The sequence below is a fragment of the Arachis ipaensis genome, chromosome B1 (assembly GCF_059453495.1).
Source record: "Arachis ipaensis isolate K30076 ecotype BB chromosome B1, ASM5945349v1, whole genome shotgun sequence".
NCBI lineage: Eukaryota > Viridiplantae > Streptophyta > Magnoliopsida > Fabales > Fabaceae > Arachis > Arachis ipaensis.
Genome location: NC_142436.1, coordinates 139,448,830 through 139,468,430, shown reverse-complemented (window position 1 = coordinate 139,468,430; position 19,601 = coordinate 139,448,830). Strand labels below are relative to the sequence as shown.

Genomic DNA, 19,601 nt, shown 5'->3' with positions numbered 1-19,601 from the left:
AATATGTAAGTTTGTCAATATCATATAAAATATCAATTTATAATTTCAAAAAATTACAAGCACACTTCAAAAATAAATAAATAAACTCACTCTTAGTCTAAGCAGAGATAATCTATTCAATTTTTAAGTAAATTAATAATGGCAATGATATACGCCTTTGTATCAAGTTATCAGCACGTAGAATATAATGAATTGCATAGGCTTACGTCGGTATGTATAAAATACTGTATCTTAATTTACATGTTTATTATTTAATTTTAATATTTTTGGGTTTGGTACTTTATAGTATGTATTATTTGTATTTTAATTTTAATCCGCCAACTCAAAGCATCAAAAGCTTAGCTTGATTCCACTTTCATTAAATCACTATCAAAAGAATGGTTACTAACATATAGCAAAATTCTAAAAGAATTATAAACTTGAATGATATTGGATGAGAAAACCCATTAGCCTCAAACCCTATCTTAAATTCTTAATGTCCTAATTTCGCTGTTGATAATGCCTTCCCTTTGTCGCATGCATAAAAAATATATGCCATTTGGCTTCGACCATTTTGTTCAACAGAAACAGCTGGACCCGTGTACGTTTTTCACCTTTAATTGTATCATTTTATTTAATTATTCTTATACTTTTAAGCAAAGATCAACCAATATATTCATCCCAAATTATTTGTTCTTGGAAGCCACCTTTAGTTCGTCACTTTCTAGTCATGAATACATGTCATTTCTTCATTCATTATTTAATTTGTTATCTCTTAGGTTAAAAGGATATAAAGAATAAAATGGATAAGATTAAGAAGTTGTAATAATTTTGTCCGCTTTGTAATTATCTTAAACTCTGATTGGTGAGTGATGATACCTTAATACTAATTAAGATTGAAAACTGAAGCAAAGGGTGTCAGCAATATCGGTTACCCTGCAAAATGATTGAGAAGCTGAACTTTATCAGTTATGAAAAGAAGTATTAGGTATAGCAAAATTATTTAACCGTTATCATTATTATTATTATTAGGTAAGTTCCCAATTAACCTTAATTTATGTTTAATCAAGTACAAATAGTAACCGGCTTGGCCGGCGTGTTATGCATTTTGATTTTGATTTTAAAATGTGTGACTAAGTTTGGTTGCTTAAGTATAGGGAGAAAGTCAATTCCATTTTCTTTCTTTCATTCAAATTCTATTATACATTGTCCTGGCACTGGAACCTTCATTTTGTTGTTGATGTTTTTGGACTCATTCTACTTTGTCATTTACCAGTAACAGTAACACACAAGGGGATCTGTTTTGTCACTTTTCACTTGTGTGCATATATATAACCGAGTGAGTGCATTTTAGAGAAAAAAGGAGGGAAAATATGGTGATGAGCGGTGAAGAGCAATATGGAGATGATGTTGTTCAACTTGTCCAACCATCAGACCCGCTGGTGTTGGAGCTTAATCGTTTGCAAAACCACCTCAGAGGTTCTTTCATATTCATATTGATATGTTTTCTTTTTATGCATGGTTCACTGTAATTTTCTAGTTTGTTGTTGTTCTTTTTTATCTGCACACGCCAAAATGAATAAGAAGAGAATGGTTGTCGCAGAAAAGAGCAAGGAATTGGCCACTTGCCAGGGTCAAATCAAGACCTTCAAGTTAACTGAAGCTCAAAAGGATAAGGCCATAGAAGAGGTATTTATGTTTTAGTCTCTGTATTTCAGTTGCATTATAATTACAAAACATATATAAGAGCTTCTCAGAACTAACTATTCCTTTTTGAGTCTGCCAGTTGAGAAATGAAGTTGATAAACTTGAGGATCGGCTTGGAGTTACTGAGGATCATCTCAAACAGAAGGTGTTGTATAGTCTGGTCCTGTTATTTCGTGGAATTTGAAATCATGTTTAGTATTTCTAAATGCATGTTTTTAAATCTATTGCCATGCAGAATCTGGAAATCAAGAAACTGACAGATGAAAAGAAATGTGCATTGGCTGCACAATATGCGGCAGAAGCAACTCTTAGAAGGGTACATGCAAATCAAAAGGATGATGATTCTCTTCCAATTGACAGCATCATTGCTCCATTTGAAGCTGAGATTAAAATATACAAGAATGAGGTACAAATAATGCAACTCCTAGCAAGGATGCATTTGTCAAATAATTAATTTAATGTATGAACTTTACTTACTGATAATAATAATAATAATAATAGTAGTAACAATGTAACATGCTTTTGGCTTCATAGATTACAGCACTACAAGAAGATAAGAAAGCTTTGGAACGACTCACAAAGTCAAAAGAGTCAGCACTGCTAGAAGCAGAGAGGATTTTGCGAAGTGCACTAGAGAGGGCTCTAATTGTTGAGGAAGTTCAAAATCAGAACATGGATTTGAAGAGACAGATTGAGATTTGCCAGGCAAAAATCTCTATCCTTTCTCACATTTTTTCTTTCTGTTGTGAACTGTAATGCAGCTAACTAACAGCTGCCATAACCAGGAGGAAAACAAAATCCTAGAGAAAACACACCGCCAAAAGATATTGGAAGTTGAAAAGCTTAGCCAAACCATTCAAGAACTCGAGGAAACCATCTTAGCAAGCGGAGCCACTGCTAATGCCATTCGTGATTACCAACGGCGGATTTCTGAGCTGCTAGTAGGCATATCTTGAACTCATTTTCTCATATAATACCTGAGTGGTTAGTATGTGTGGTAACTTGGAGTTGCACCATAATGCAGGAGGAGAAGAAAACATTGGAGAGGGAGCTAGCAAGGGCAAAAGTTTCAGCCAATAGAATTGCAAACGTTGTAGCTAATGAGTGGAAGGATGAAAATGATAAGGTCATGCCTGTCAGGCAATGGCTTGAAGAGAGGAGGATTATGCAGGTACATATATGGTTACAATCAAGAAAGGCTAATAGTATTGCTATAAGAATGTCTATATAATTTAGTAAGGAATTTGTGTGTTTAATATGTAGGCAGAGATTCAAAGGTTGAAAGACAAGCTAGCTATATCAGAGCGAACATCAAAGGCAGAATCACAGTTGAAGGTATTTTTCTTAGTTTTAGTGCATGTGAGCATCCATAACAAATCTTTACATATGTGGTTGTTTCTTTCAGGATAAACTGAAGCTGAGGCTGAAGACACTGGAAGAGGGTTTAAAGCAATTCTCAAATAACGCAACCAATTCGAATGCATTTTCTCAGTCTCCAAAAGAAGAAAAGTCTAACATCTTAGGTTTCCTAACTACCAGTAGTGGACTGAGAAAGAGATCCACATCACAACCTAGGGGATCTGCTGTTGGAAGCTCTTTATTTCAGCAGCCAAATAACAAAAACATGATCATAGACAATGCTGCTGCGATGTTAAAACAGGGGAGCCCTGCAAGAAAGAGATATAGTGCTGCTGAAAATGTGTTGAAGAAAGGGATATGGGCATCGCGAAGCAAAGTTGTTGATGGTGGTGAAAAGGAGAATGAGATACATGTGGACCCAGACATGAAGTTGAACAAGTTTAGTGATGAAAACAAAGCAGCAGAAATTAGAAACGCTGCTGTGGACGTGGATGAAGATTCCAAAAGCAAGATAGCCAATGATTTTGGCAGTGAAGATGTGGTCTCAGGTTTTCTGTATGATAGGCTTCAAAAAGAAGTCATCAATCTGAGGAAGTCTTGTGAAGTTAAAGACAGTAATTTGCAAGCCAAAGATGAAGAAATTAAGGTAATGGTGATAGCCATTAATTAATGCCTTGTCACCTAAGCATCCTTCTCAAATTGAACTAAAAACTTAAGATGTTTATTTCAGATGCTTGCAAAGAAAGTTGATGCACTGACAAAAGCCATGGAAGTAGAGTGGAAGAAAATGAAGAGAGAAGCAGCTGCAAAAGAGAAGGAGGTTTCACCAACAAAGTCGGATGATAACAAGAAAACTAGAAGTACAAGTACCTCTAAAAGGTTCAGTAACTTAACATTAATTTCCATGTTTGTTCTGTTTGTTTAAGACTACACTATGACATTGTTATTAAATTGCTGCAGGGTGACGAAAGATCATTGATGATTCTTTGTTTGGAGATAGTTCGAGACAATTTATTTATTATTGACAGTTTGTGATTTTTCCTTGTAAAATGTAAATACAGAACTGAGAGAAAAGAAAAGAAAAAAAAATAGCGAGGCAGTTTCATGAAATAAACTTTTATTGACGAAGCTCAGTATTGGAATTTGATTATGTATTGACATGTTCTTGTTCAACATATAGATACATATATATGATATGGTCTGTGATATTGACTTGTGAGTTAGCTAGCCAAGTTCATCCATAATTTTAAGAGCATAAAAATGCTATTATCTTGGAGTAACTTTTTCAAGTACACATGAAAGCTTAACATTGCAATCATTTTATAATTCAATGTTTGACAAGACTGCAAGAGTCATACGCAGAAAATATGACAAAATTGACAGATTTCTATGTGACTCCCCTGAAAAAAATCATCCAGCAACCACAATGTATAATTGACACCCGAATAGAGTCTTCATTACTCTAGTACATCACCAAACTTCCGATGTAGTAACATTCAATTGACAAAATTAACTCAATAAACCAGTGTGCGCAACAATGCTAATAAATTTTGTAAAATAAATATATTTCCCAAGTACTAAATTGAAATCTAAAAAGTTCCTCATATCCGAATACATAGATGTTAACTGAAAATGAAAAAGAGACATGATGAGTTGCAATGCTACCTTATCTCGAAATCAATTCATGACAACCAATCAAAAAGCATGGTGCAAAAGTAAAATCTATAATTTATCCAAAATCCCAGGAAAAACAATGACTTGTTAATTCAAGTTCGGTTATCACTTATTTATGTTAACATAGAATGAAACCCATGATATCTCAAAAAGCATAAGCAAGATGTCATATTGTCATCACTTATTTTTGTCATCACTAATTCTAAATTCACTAAGATGAGTGAATGCTAACAGCAATAGTGCAAATATCTCAAAAAACACAGGTAATTTCGGGCTAAAGAGAATATAGACATAATTCAAGCAAGATCATAATCCTCAAAGACATTATATTTAATTCATTGTTCATTCATAATCCTATTAAAAAGGATAAAAAGCCACAGTAAATAACAAGAAATGTTGCTATCATATATCTGTCATATGCTGAAATCTTCCACCCTTAGTAGGTGGCCAAACAAAGGCGCGCATATAATTAGCAAGCTTCCGGTTCTCCATGGTGTAGACACACTTCCTATGGACAGTTACTTGCAAGAAATCTCGCTCCATGGGAGGAGCCCCACTGTCAAGTTGCAATGCTGCAAAGTCCTTCCACACCAACAGTGTGAAAACTGAGAAGAACAGCACCGATTTGGATCCGGAATCCAATAGTTCCATGCTGGGTTGACTACCCTCAAAAAACACATCAAGATATTGATATAACGCGACACGGCCATTCTGGTAGTTAACCAAAATGGCAAACACCTTCTCCAAAGGTGTGGTAACAAGTGGTACCTCCACATACTCATCATGCGCAAGGCAATTGGTGTAGTTGCTGCTGCCGAGACCCAGAAGGGGCACAGAAATTTTTGGGGATAAGTAGTACGAGAGGGGCCAGGTTCAAGACTGCAAATGAACCTGCCTTTGATGAATTTCGAAAGATTGTTATCAGCGTCGGGCTCAAAAAGTGAAAATACAAAATAAGCATATTGTCAAGAAAATAGGAATATTGTGTTCCATAACTAGCTCAAACATAAATAACCAGAACTGCATGATGCTATAGTAGTCTCAAAACAAATATGTTGAATTACCTCACGGAATAAAGCGTTAATTTGCTTCATGTCCTTGTCAGTTGTCAGCTAAGTCTAAGAAGACCTGAGGATCAACCAAAAAAAAGGAAGTTCCAAGTTCCAAGTCTAAGAAGACCTGTGAATGTTCATTGATTGAAACAAACAATAGCAAAAGAGTGCACGAGAGATTGCATAGAAGGGATGGAGATAAACGAACGCACTTGTTGCCTACACTTTGCAGGAAGTTGAGAAAGAACAACTTTTTTAAGCCTTCGTGTCATCACTGTGGCCTTCAACAAATTGTGTAATTCTTCATGATTACTTGCCCCTTGATAAACTCTAAAAACTCCCTAGAAAAGAAATGAAAAACTGAAAGTTGGAACAGCCATCCACCAATAAACGAAAACTGGCTGCTTTGAAGAATCTCATTAGCAAAGAAGAGATGACTTGCACCCTTGCAATTTCAGTTACCATATTAATGAACATTCTTATATACATCAGGATAGAAAGCTTCCAGCTGTCAAGCACAATTACAAAGAGATCCTCAAAATGTCTCCACAAATGTCAAACATATACGAGGTATTACATATAATCAGACAAAAGGAATACCTGCTTGAACAGTTCTATTGGTCGGAATAAGGCAGGAGTTCCACTAAGCAATATTGAATATTGAGCTTTCTGCCATTTTTAGACTTCAATTGAAAGAAAGCATGAGAGAATTAGATGAAGAAAGCTTACTCAGCAGCTAGCAGGTGACATAAAACTATTTTACACATGACACTGGACTCTCACATTGGGAAGAGGGAAACATGAGTTCACATTACTTGAGTACTTGTGCACGATTCTGCATGTGCTTGAAGCTGGTTATTTATTTATTTAAAAGAAAAGCAAAATTAAGAGAATATCATCTTAGCTCTCTAAAAGGTTTTACATATGACACCAGACTCCCATTTGCAGAATGCAGAGCAAGGGAAGATGGTTTAGAGTACTAGAACCTTTGCATGTGCTGGAAACTTCTTTTTTATTTTGGGTTATTTGTTTAAATACTTTTTTATTCTCTCTAATTTTTTCCCACAAATTTCTATGCTTGATAGACAAATGGATATTTTAAAAGCAAGTATACCAGAAGCAAGCATGTAATTGTAGCTTTGAAGCTTGTCACCTTTATAACCCGAAGAGTTGCAGTCTTTTCCTGAGATTCTTCAGATAGTATGATTCATCTACAATCACAACCTGAATAAAGATAACAAAAATTATACATGCAACACACATAATGTGGCACTGCCACAAAATAAATATCCATCCCACCCTCCCCCTCCCCAAAAAAAAAAAAACAAAACACAAAAGCAGAAGGGGAAAGACAAACAGACAAAAAAAGGAAGAAATTGCTTTGCCTTGGGTAGGTAATTCTACTATCTATATTGATTCTACCATTTCTTGACATGCAATATCTTTTATTAAGTCACAGATACAGAGATACTACAGTAGTACCAAGTACTATTTCTATTATAAGCTAATTTTAATATAAGATACTAAGATACTCATCTTTGTAATTGTAGACAGCATAGGAAAAAATATATATACATGACATGTTTACAAAATATTAATAAGCAGAAACTATGAGAAGACTTCACTAAAACCAACATTATGCACATCAAGTATTAAAACAGTACTACAGATACTGCAGATTGAAGGTACAAAAATGTTCTAGTCAATGAATTGCCTGCAAAGTTTTCCCTAGTACCATTTCATCTGCTAAAAGGGCACGTTCTCCATGTTGCAAAATAAACCTGAAAACATATAACTAAAACATAAATGAAGGCATCATATAAGAGCTGATTACAAGACAGGAAAAATATACCATAATATCCAATACATATAAAGAAAATGGTCTGCTGTTGAAAAAAGTAGCAGACATCAACATACCTTACACCTTCTCTCTGAAATGGTAAAAGCTTTTATTCAATGTAACTAGGGAGCTTGCGGTATCGATCTTTTGGTAATCACAGCAAAAATAGCAAATATAAAAAAGTTTTAGCCAAATAATAATAATAATAATAATAATAATAATAATAATAGAGGGGAAAATGAACCAAAAGCCTTGGAAGATCAAGACAGGAGAGAACAAAACATCTTAGTCAAAACCTTCATTCAGTGCATATATCAAAGCTAAAAATTCGCCGTTCCACCAACTTTGTATGTGTTGCGCACAAAAATGCTGGGCACAATGCTCAATCTCTCCCGCTAAGAATTCGGCATGACTACCCACCGCAGCATCGGCAATATTAGTTGGAATCTGTAAAAAAAAAAAAAATATAAAAAATAGAGAAAAGGACAAATAGGTCCTGACCTTTTGTCCCGTGGACATTTTCGTCCCTGACCATTGAAAAATACTTTTAAGTCCATGACCTTCACAAAATTTGGACGGATCAGTCCCTCCGTCCCTCCGTCCAAATGCCTCCGTCAGGGACTGATCCGTCCAAATACCTTCGTCAAGGACTGATCTGTCCAAGTTTTGTGAAGATCAGGGACTTAAAAGTATTTTTCAATGGTCATGGACGAAAATATCCGCAGGACAAAAGGTCAGGGACCTATTTGTCTTTTTTTCTAAAAAATATAAAGTAATATTTAGTATATAATTTAAAAAAATTATAACAATATTTAAATAATATTTATTTAGTTGATTAATTAATTTATATAATCAATATATCAATAAACAATGTAAAAATATAAGAATATTATAGTTAAATTAAATTCAAAATTATAAATATAAGAGAAAATAACTTACCACGATTTGGCAGTGAGCCATGCAATTTCTTGCAAATCAAATAAACTCAACTGCCAGTCGTACATAACCAGTAGCATACAATCCTTGCTGTAAGGTGTTGTTCATCTCCAGGTCTCTTACATTAGTTTCCCAATTTAGCAAATTTATATCATAGCTTGTCTCTCCTTTTACGAAGGTTCTAAGAACCGGACCGGTCATCAAATTGCTTTAGTCACTGATTTACTACTGATTCAACTGGTCCAACCGTGATTCAACCAGAAAAATTGTTTTAGAATAAAATAATAAATAAATTATAACTATTTGAGCATAATTAAGTCACAAAATTGCATAACACAACAGCAACATATTAGTATTACTCTCTCAGCAACTAAAAGCCTAAAACACAAAACACTTAACACATAACAGATAACACAAGTGTAACTACATTTTTTTACTTGTTTCCTTTGCTATATATGTGAAGCTTCTCTTGGGAACCATGTTCTGCACTTTCTTTTGAGTCAGACACGATGCTCCCCACAACAAATACACAACAAATACACTAATGTTGTCCATCCAATTCGTAAGACCATTTCTTCACGCCAGCCCTCCACACACTTGAAGCAGACAAAAAAGAGTAAAATCCTTTTCAAAACTGAATTAAAGAACCTTTATGCCTCATTAGCCCCACGCCCCCACCCTTCAATTTATTTTTCTTACCTTAAAAATGTGTTCATTGCACAGTTTACTAAGTAAATTGATAGTATGAATTATTTTTTTTACAGAAACAATTAATGAGTGGAGTACTAGAATGTAGAATCCATCCCAATTTCCACTATAATACAAAATTGGAAAAGAAATTTTAAAAAGAAAATACAGCTACAAAGTACTTAATTAATATTAAAGTCAGGCTAATTGACAAAACACACAACCCTGAGCTAAATAATAAAATAATTATCTACAAATTTAACAAAAATATAAAACAGCAGCAGCACAGCAGAGCAAGAACCCAGAAATCAAATAATCATTCAATGATTCCAACAAAAACACAAAGCAGCAGCAGCAGAGCAGCTGAGCCACAAAACACACAACGGCACACCAGAATATCCACAGCACACCAAAGCAAGAGCAAATCAATTATTTGAACAAAAACACAAAACCCTATAATCATTCAATGATTTGTTGATTTCAGAACAGAGTAAGAGAATAAAACGAAAAAAGAAGAATAAGTGCACACCAAAGTCACTGACCATCGAGAGGGGACGAGCAGGACGAATCCGATGGAGGATGGGGAGAACTTACTTCGATGGAGGATGGGGAGAACTTACTTTCCCCTCAGGCAGTGAAACAACAGTTCCAGAACAAATAATCACCCTAAGCCTGCAATCAATAACTATTTCAACAAAAGTTTAGAAACATCATACTCAATAAAAAACGGCAGCAGCAAGCCAGCAGCATAACAAATCCATTTCAACAACACAAAATCAATATGATTTATTTCATTTCAGATTCAGAAATCACTAATTATCAGACATTCAAGTTTCAACTCAGACTCAACAGACCATAAAAGGAAATCACTAACAGTGCCACTAACCTTCGACTGAGAGCAAGACGACAACGGCGAGACGACGAAGACACGCTCGAACTCGAAGCCTCGAACAGTGTCACTAGCCTTCCCCTTTTCTTGTAGCCCTAACTCAGCCCTTGCCTCCAGCTTGATTTCTGGCGAATTGAACAGCGAAGCAGCCCCTATTCTTCTCAATTTCGGCGAGCATCGACTACTCCAGCGACCATTCTTCGCCTCTCTGGCTTTGACTAGGGGTGTGCATGGTTCAGTTTTTCCATAAACTGAACTGAAACTGCACTAAACCATTTTAAATGGTTTAGAAACTGAACCAAACTGCTTTGTCATATAAGAAACTGGTTTTAAACCAGTTTATAATACAGTGCACCAGTTTAAACCAGTTCATAAAAATAAAACTGGTTTTAATTAAAAAAAACCAGTTTAAATTGGTTTATGCCTAAAACTAGTTTTCACACCTTCTCTCTCTCTCCTTCTTCTCTCTCTCCCCTTTTCTCTCCCTTCTACCCTCTCTCTCCTAGCCTCCTCTCTCTCTCTCCCCCCCTTTTCCCATTCTCTCTCCCTTCTCTCTCTCTCCTCTCTCTCTCCTACCCCCCTCTCTCTCCCTCCTCTTTCTCTCCCCTTCCCCTCTCTCACCCCCTCTTTCTCCCCCTTCCTCTCTCTCTCCCCCCTTTCCCACTCTCTCTCCCTCTCTTCCCTTCCTCTCTCTCTCTCTCCCCTTTTCTCTCCCTTCCCCTCTCTCTCTCCTACCCTCCCCTCTCTCTCTCCCCCTTCCCCTCTCTCTCTCTCCACCCACTCTCTCTCCCTTCTCTCTCTCCCCATTTTCCCATTCTCTCTCCTTTCTCCTCTCTCTCTCCTACCCCCCCTCTCTCTCTCCCCCCTCTCTCTCTCTCTCTTTCCTCTTTTTTCCTCTCCTCTCTCTCTTCTCTCCCTCCTCTCTATCTCTCTCCTCTTTGTCTCCCTCCTCTCTCTCCTCTCTCTCTCTCTCCATCCTCTCTCTCTCCTCTCTCTCTCTCTCTCTCTATCTCTCTCTCTTTCCTCTTTTTTCCTCTCCTCTCTCTCCTCTCCCTCCTCTCTCTCTCTCCCTCCTCTCTCTCTCTCCCTCCCATCTCTCTTCGTCTCTCTCTCTCTCCTTTGCCTCTCTCTCTCCCTCTCCCTTCCCGTCTCTCTTCCTCTCTCTCTCTCCTTTTTCCCCCCTCTCTCCCTTCTCTCTCTCTTTCTCCCCTCTCTCTCCTCTTTGTCTCCCTCCTCTCTCTCTCTCTCCATTCTCTCTCTCTCTCTCTCTATCTCTCTCTCTCTCTTCCTATCTCTCTCCTTTCCCTCTCTCTCTCTCTCTCTCCATCTCCCTTCCCGTCTCTCTTCCTCTCTCCTCCTCTTTCTCCCTCTCCTCTCTCTCCCTCTCTCTTCCCCTTTCTTTCTCTCTCTCTCCTCTCCCTCCCCTCTCTCCCCCTCCCATCTCTCTTCGTCTCTCTCTCTCTCTCTCTCTCTCTCTCTCTCTCTCTCTCTCTCCTTTCCCTCCTCTCCCACTCTCTCCCAATTCATTCCTCACTCTCTCTCGTCCCTTCTCTCTTCTTCTTCTTCTTCTCTCTCTCTCCCCCTCCTTTTCCTCGCTCTACCCTTTTTTCTCTCTCTCTCTCTCTCTCTCTCTCTCTCTCTCTCTCTCTCTCTCTCCTTTCCCTCCTCTCTCTCTCCCCCTCTTTCTTCCTCTCTCTCTCTCTCTCTCCTTCTCCTCTTTCTTACCCTCCTCTCTCTCTCTTTTTCCTCTCGCTCTCTCTCCATGTCTTTTCTTTTTCTCCCCTCTCCCTTGCTCTCCCTCCCTTCCCCCTTCTCTCTCTCTCCCATTTTGTTTCTCTCTCTCTCTTCCTCTTTTCTCTCTCTTCCATTTTGTTTCTCTCTCTCTCTCCCTCTTTTCCCTCTCCTATTTTCTTTCTCTCTCTCATCTCCCTCCCTTCTCTCTTCCTCTTTCTCTCTCTCTCTCTCTCTCTCCTTTTTTCCTTTTCTCTCTTTCTCTCTCCCCCTTCCCTTATTTCTCTCTCCTCTTCTCTCTCTTTCTTCGTCCTCCTCTCTCTCTTTCTCCTCTTTCTCCTCTTTCTTTCCTTCCCTTTCTTTCTCTCTTTTCTCTTTCTCTCTCAACATTCTCTCACTCTATATCCCTCTTCTCTCTCTTCCCCTCTTTTCTCCAAAATAAGAGAGAGAAGGTTGAGAGAGAAAGAGAAGAGAGGGAGAAGAGAGAGAGAAAGAGGAAGAGAGAAGGGAGAAAGAGAGAGAAGAGAGAGAAAGAGAGGGATATAGAGTGAGAGAAGATTGAGAGAGAAAGAGAAAAGAGAGAAAGGAAGGGAAGGAAAGAAAGAGGAGAAAGAGAGAGAGGAGGGCGAAGAAAGAGAGAGAAGAGGAGAGAGAAATAAGGGAAGGGGGAGAGAGAAATAGGAGAGAGAAAGAGAGAAAAGGAAAAAAAGGAGAGAGAGAGAGAGAGAGAAAGAGAAAGAGAAAAGGGAAGGAGAGAGAGAAAGGAGGGAGAGGAGAGAGAGAAAGAAAATGGGAGAGGGAAAAGAGGGAGAGAGAGAGAGAGAGAAACAAAATGGGAGAGAGAGAGAGAAAAGAGGAAGAGAGAGAGAAACAAAATGGGAGAGAGAGAGAGAGAGAAAGAGAGAGAGAGAGAGGGAGAGAGAGAAGGGGAAGGGAGGGAGAGCAAGGGAGAGGGGAGAAAAAGGAAAGACATGGAGAGAGAGAGAGGAAGAAAGAGGGGGAGAGAGAGAGAGAGGAAGAAAGAGGGGGAGAGAGAGAGAGAGAGAAGAAGAAGAAGAAGAAGAAGAAGAGAGAAGGGACGAGAGAGATTGAGAGGAAGGAATTGGGAAAGAGTGGGAGAGGAGAGAAAGGAGAGAGAGAGAGAGAGAGAGAGAGAGAGAGAAAGACGAAGAGAGATGGGAGGGGGAGAGAGGGGAGGGAGAGGAGAGAGAGAAAGAAAGGGAAAGAGAGAGGGAGAGAGAGGAGAGGGAGAAAGAGGAGGAGAGAGAGAGAAAGAGAGACGGGAAGGGAGAGGGGGAAAGAAGAGAGAGAAGGGAAAGATAGAGTTAGGAAGAGAGACGGAGAGAGAGAGAGAGATAGAGAGAGAGAGAATGGAAAGAGAGAGAATGGAGAGAGAGAGGAGAGAGAGAGAAGGGAGAGAGGGGGGAAAAAGAGGAGAGAGAGAGAGAGAGACGAAGAGAGATGGGAGGGAGAGAGAGGAGGGAGAGGAGAGGAAAAAAGACGAAAGAGAGAGAGAGAGAGAGAGAGAGGAGGAAGACAAAGAGGAGAGAGATAGAGAGGAGGGAGAGGAGAGAGAGAGAAGAGGAAAAAAGAGGAAAGAGAGGAGAGAGAGAGAGAGAGAGGAGAAAGAGGAGGGAGACAAAGAGGAGAGAGATAGAGAGGAGAGAGAGGAGAGAGAATGGAAAGAGGGGGGAGAAAGTGGAGAGAGAGAGGAAAGGGAGAGAGAAAGTGAAAGGAGAGAGAGAAAGAGTATGTAAAAACTAATTTTAGAGTTTAAATAAAACCAGTTTTAATTTGGTTTAAAACTAAACTGAACCATAAAAACTGGTTTTTAATAAACTGGTTTTCATAAAAACTATGGTTTCAGTTCAGTTTTTTATTTAAAAAAACTGGTTTATTTAAAACAGTTTCAGTTCAGTTTCAATTCAGTGAAACCAGTTTTTTTGCACACCCCTAGCTTTGACAACAAAATAGTGTCACTGCAATCCTTTCTCTCTTCTCTATTTCATTTGTCTGTATTCATCCTTCCAGGTTATTAATCACATCTTTTTTTTCATTTTCTATTCTAGCTAGTATTAGTTATAGGTTGATTTTAGTTAGCTTAAATTTTCTTGTAGTAGATATTAGGTTGTTAAGATAGAAATGTTAGTAATTAGTATTAGAATCTGAACGGCTGGAAATATTTGAGATTTTTGTTTATGCTGAATGTGATACTGGAACTATTTAGTTAATTGATTGATTGTGTCGATTCAGTGAGTTAAGGTTGACTTTGTTGAAAAAATTTGCTGCTCAAATTGTTGGATTATATTAATTATCGTTTATTTTGAATAGTCTTAATTTGAATTTAAGTTGTTAACTACTACTTGGTTCATTTGATTTTGCAACGTTGATATTTGTGCATGTCAAGTGTTTATAAAATTGCCTTTATAAGTGCTTTTTGATTTTTGAAATTACATGTCGTAGCTACATGTGGTTTGAATTCTCATAATTATTTTTGTTTAAACAATTGATTAAGAATGATGCATAATGTTGTTTGGTGATGCTCGTTCATGTTGTTTTTCACTTTAACTACCAAGTTGATGCACCATGCCTTGTTGACATGCTAGAACCTAAATCCTTGAATGTTTTAATTTTACATGGTTTAGGTAATTTATTTTGACATTTTGCATTAAAATGGTGAAGTTAGATTGTGTGTTTGCCTATTTAACATTTTTTGGAACTTCTTCTTTCTCTAAGTTAGGTAGCATCATATTTCTACATTTTGTGTTAAATAGATGATGCAACCAAATTTAAAATTGTTTGTTGATTGGTGCGTAAATTCAATATTTTACTTTACTCCATTCACTTGCACATCAATTCAATTCTCATTCACTGTGCAACTTCACAAGCATTCAATTATCTTTTTTGAGAGCCTTGATACTTCTTGTTTTCACTATATTCTTTTAGGATTGTTTTTCCAAACTTTTTCTGCTATCTCTTTTAATAACTATTTTTCTGAATCATTTTAAAATTAGTTTTTTATTTGAATTATTTTTTTATGCAGTATAAATCGATATATAAATAAATTTTTATATAAAAAAATTGAAAATAATAAAATTATTATTTCAAATGCAACTTTGTGATGACATGAAGAGAGTTAAACTATTAGAGGTATCAAAACATGAAACTGAAGAATTTAAAAGACAAAAACGTATTTTTGAAATATTTCTAAAATTATCCCCTCAGTTTTTTTCTGCAAACAATATCGTATTTTGAGAAAAATGATGAGAGAAGAAAAAATCATATTTATATATGATGATTATGATTTGGATTTAGAAGATGAATAGTTTCTAAAATAGATAGAATTTAAAAGTTATGTAAAACAAACTTTGAAAGGATTGTCAAATTTATATCAAAATAATATGTATTATAGAAAAATTAATGACAAAAAATATAATTTTGTAAAACGTGGAGAGAGAGTACTCATCACCACGAAGTGGAAGGAAAGCTTTTGTCATCTGTCATTAATCAAGATGGTAATATTTCGTCCGGAGATGACATGTTTATGTCACATTTTGTCATCTCCCCACTAATAATACCATTCTAATTAATGACAGATGACAAAAACTTTTCTTCCACTCAGTAATGAGTATTCTCTCTATGTTTTAAAAAATTATATTGTTTGTCACTAATTTTTTTATAATACATATCATTTTGATATAAATTTAAAAATTCTTCTAAAACTGATTTTACATAACTTTTAAATTTTATTTATTTTAAAAATCATTCATCTTTTAAATTCAAATCATAGTCATCGTACATGAATATAACTTTTTCTTCTCCCATTATTTTCTTCAAAATACGATATTTCTTACAAATAAAAGTTGAGAGGACAAATTTAGAGATATTTCAAAAATACGTTTTTCTCTCTTAACTTTTTCAGTTTCATGTATTGACACCTCTAATAGTTTACCTCTCATTATGTCATCAAATTCAATTTAAAATAATAATTTTATTATTTTCAACTCTTTTGTATAGAAACTTGTCCATATACCAATTTATACTGCGTAAAAAATAATTCAAATAAAAAATTAATTTAAAATTATTCAAAAAAATAGTTATTTGAAGGAGTAACAAAAAAAAATTCGAAAAAACAATCCTACCTTTCAAAGGAATGTAGGAAAAACAAGAAAGTTAACAAAAAGCTTTAACACTCTCAAGCAAGGTAATCTGAATACTTGTGAAGTTAAATGAGAATTGAATTGATGTGTAAGTAAATTCATGAAATAAAGTAAAACATTGAACTTGCACACCAATTAACAAACAATTTTAAATTTAGTAACATCGTCTATTTAATACAAAATGTAGAAACATGGGTGCTATATAATTTAGCAAGAAAAAGACATGAGTTGAAATCAAATACATATCAAGCATAGTTCCGTATAATTTTAAAATGGAAATGAAAAAGTCTAGGGGCCAGCAATTTTATTAAATTTTGGCCAGCATGTAACCAATGTAACCAACAGAAAAAAGTGAGTCATTAGATGAAATCTCACACCAATCTTACACCATTAAATCATCATTGATAGCTATTTGATAGCTACCAATCACAAAAGTTGATGGCCCCTAACATTACTCATTTTAAAATTTTCAAAAAGAATGTTAAATAGACAAAAGTAAAATTCAACTTCACAATTTCAATACAAAATGTCAAATAAATTACTTAAATTATGTAAAATTCAAACATTCAATCATTTAGATTCTAGTATGTCAACAAATCATAGTGTATCACTTGGTAATCAAAATAAAAAACAACATGAATAAACTTCACCAAACAACAATATATATCATTTTTAATCAATTGCATAAACAAAGATAATTATTTACGCACATGATAACTACAACATGTAATTTATAAAATCAAAAAACACTTATAAAACAATTTCACAAACAGTTGGCATTCACAAATATCATACTTCCAAAATCAAATCAACCAAGTAATAATTAACAACTCAAATTTAAGTTAAGGCTACTCAAAACAAACGACATAATCCAACAATTTCAGTGCAATTTTTTTCAATAAAATCAACGTTAACTGAATAGTCTCAGCATTCATCAGAATAAAAAATTCCAAACATTTTCAGTCACTCGGATTTTAATACTAATTATCTTAACAATCCTCATTTAACAACTTAAAAGTTAAAGTTAACTAAGTTAGACTATCTAACTAAAATCAACATAAAATTAATACCAACTGAATACAAAAAAAAATGTGATTAATAACTTAAAATAATGAATACTGACAGAATATAAGAGGGAAAGGATTGGAGTGGCACTATTTTGTTGCCAAAGCCAAAATCGGCAAAGAGTAGTAGTTGGAGTGGCGAAGCTCGTCGAAATTGAAAACAATAAAGGCTGCTTCGCTATTCAGTTCGCAAGAAATGAAGTTGGAGGAAAGAGCTGAGTTAGGGCCACAGAAAAACAAAAAAAAAAAAAGAAGAGAAGAAGGAGAAGAAGACAGCCGCGGCGGCTGAAGGTGGCGGGCGGCAAAGATGGAAGTGGGAGAGAGGGAGAGAGATAGGGCTTCGGAGCTCTATTCGGTGAGGGTGTGGTTCGAAGGAGATGGTTGTGCGACTAGGGTGAGGCCGAACGGAGAAGAAGAGGAAGAAGAAAAGGTTGGTGGCCGCGGCTTGGACGGCGGCGGTGGGAGGCTCAACGGAGAGGTGGCGCTCGATTGAGAGAGAGGGACAACGAGAAAGGGGAAAGGGAAGGTAGGCTCGAAGGGAGGAGTGGAAAGAAAAAAAAGGAGAAGAAGGGGTTGGTCGGTGGTGGTTCTTTGAAGGCCGGAGGTTGGGTTGATAGTGATGGAGGGACGACGAGCTTGCTGGTTGAGAGAAAAGGCGGGCTGCGCAAAGAAGAAGAGAGAAAAAAGAGGCTGCGCTTTAGGTTAGGGTTTACTTCAGATTTTGGGCCGGAGCTCGAGCACGCGAGAGGCGGTGTCTATGTGTATTTATGTTTTAGTATCTGTATTTCAATTGCATTATAATTACAAAAGATTTGGATCTTCTAAAGTTTAAATTTCACTTTAGAGAGTAAAGTATGATCTTTTATCTTTGAATAGTTTCTCTTTCATATTTATTATTGGTCCTACCTATAAAATTAATGGTGAGAGATTACACTTTACTCTCTAAAGTAAAATTCAAACTTTAGAGGATCCAAATCCAATTACAAAACATATATAAGAGCTTCTCATAATTAACTATTCCTTCTTGAGTCTGCCAGTTGATAAATTTGAGGATAGATTTGGAGTTACAGAGGATCATCTCAAACAGACTGTATAGTCTGATCTTGTTATTTTATGGAATTTGAAATCAATGTTTAGTATATCTAAATGCATATTTTTAAATTTAGAATTAATCTTCACATACAAGCTTTTTTATTATTAAGTTATACAAGTAATGAAAATTCTTAATCTCTAAAATGCGTCTCTTATATCACGTATGTTTCACGCGCCTCCTTAACAGATTTTTCAATCAATCAACGCGCGAATATATGACTTCCTTTTTCGAAAGGATTTTATTTTCTTTTTTGAATTCCTTCTGCATTTTCTTCCTTCTCTCTTCGATTTTTTTCGTGCGTTTTTCTCTCCCTTCTTCTTCGCTGTTTACGTAAGTTTCTTTCTCTGTTCTCTTTCTTCGTTTTTCTCGTTTTTCCACCGTTTCTGAAAATCAAGCTCTGAAATCGTTTTGAAGATAATGGATGATTCAACTTTAGATTATCAGCTGAACCAGAGCAAAGTGGATTTTGAATTTGAATTCAATGAAGTTCCTGAGGTGTGGGTTAATTCCAGTTAATAATTAAATCCGAATTTGAATCCAGTTAGTAGTTTATGATTGTGTAGCTGAATAATGCGTAAACCTTGTCTGTGAAATTTGCTATTCATTGTTCCTTGTTTGAATTGAATCTAATGTACTAGTTCTGATGAATTTTCTGCATTTTATATCAGGAGTGTAAATCAAGAATATTTTGGTGTATTTCAGAAAAATTTGAGTGTATTTACTGTTTGACTTTTCATCTCACTAAGGGTGAATTGTCTTATTATTTTAGTTGAATTGTTTTAGTTTCTGTTTATTGATAATTCATGAATCTAATTTTTGTTTTTTTTATGATGGTTTTATAGTTGTATTTGCATTCTATAGTTTATGCTTGTTTTAATATGGTGTATTTTGGGTGTATTTTGCAGCAAATCTATGGTGTTGATGAGCAGTTTGTATCCAAGATTGGGATGACCTTTAACACCCTTGAAAATGCTGCAAAATTCTACAAGGATTATGCAAAGGCTGCAGGTTTTCTACAAGAGTTCAGAGTACAAATAAAAAAGGAAACGAAATTAAGAATCAATTGATTACATGTAGCATAGAGGAAAAATAGAAATTGAAAATATCTTCGATCGAGAAGACATATCCCTCAGCTGGATTGGAAGTAGGAAAATCGAAAAAAAATTTATTGTTTTGAATCCAATCAAGTGGTTGAGGTGTGGTTCAATTCAAAAAAAAAGTAGCATTAGAGGAAATATTTTTCTGTATTTGTAGCAAATTTGGGAGTAACACGAAGATATTTAAGTGTAAGACGAAGATATTTGGGTGTATTTGTAAGAATTTTGGGTGTATTTTTATTCTGATAAGTTCTGCATAACTTAAAACTCTTCCTCTTCTTCTTCCTCAACTTCTGTTTCTTCTTTTTTTCATCATCATCACTATCTTCTTCT

At 35.8% G+C, this 19,601-nt stretch overlaps 2 protein-coding genes across 2 annotated transcripts; one reads left to right on the top strand and one right to left on the bottom strand.

Moving 5' to 3' along the window:
• Nucleotides 1-1,080: 1,080 nt before the first annotated feature.
• On the top strand, nt 1,081-4,266 carry LOC107619749 (microtubule-associated protein 70-5-like). The gene is made up of 11 exons (XM_016322041.3): nt 1,081-1,458; nt 1,583-1,668; nt 1,766-1,831; nt 1,922-2,092; nt 2,221-2,391; nt 2,472-2,627; nt 2,711-2,857; nt 2,950-3,021; nt 3,092-3,691; nt 3,776-3,924; nt 4,006-4,266. The coding sequence occupies exons 1-11, from the start codon at nt 1,353-1,355 to the stop codon at nt 4,022-4,024; spliced, it is 1,743 nt and encodes a 580-aa protein (XP_016177527.1). The 5' UTR covers nt 1,081-1,352; the 3' UTR covers nt 4,025-4,266.
• Nucleotides 4,267-5,014: 748 nt separating this feature from the next.
• On the bottom strand, nt 5,015-18,156 carry LOC107636779 (uncharacterized). Its single transcript, XM_088503114.1, has 14 exons — nt 18,147-18,156; nt 17,138-17,256; nt 10,121-10,390; nt 9,777-9,919; nt 8,551-8,784; nt 7,908-8,058; nt 7,689-7,755; nt 7,507-7,552; nt 6,925-6,995; nt 6,372-6,454; nt 6,234-6,279; nt 5,984-6,112; nt 5,784-5,898; nt 5,015-5,610 (listed from the first exon to the last, which is right to left on the bottom strand). The coding sequence occupies exons 1-4, from the start codon at nt 18,154-18,156 to the stop codon at nt 9,896-9,898; spliced, it is 423 nt and encodes a 140-aa protein (XP_088359240.1). The 3' UTR covers nt 5,015-5,610; nt 5,784-5,898; nt 5,984-6,112; nt 6,234-6,279; nt 6,372-6,454; nt 6,925-6,995; nt 7,507-7,552; nt 7,689-7,755; nt 7,908-8,058; nt 8,551-8,784; nt 9,777-9,895.
• Between the last annotated feature and the right edge of the window lie 1,445 nt (nt 18,157-19,601).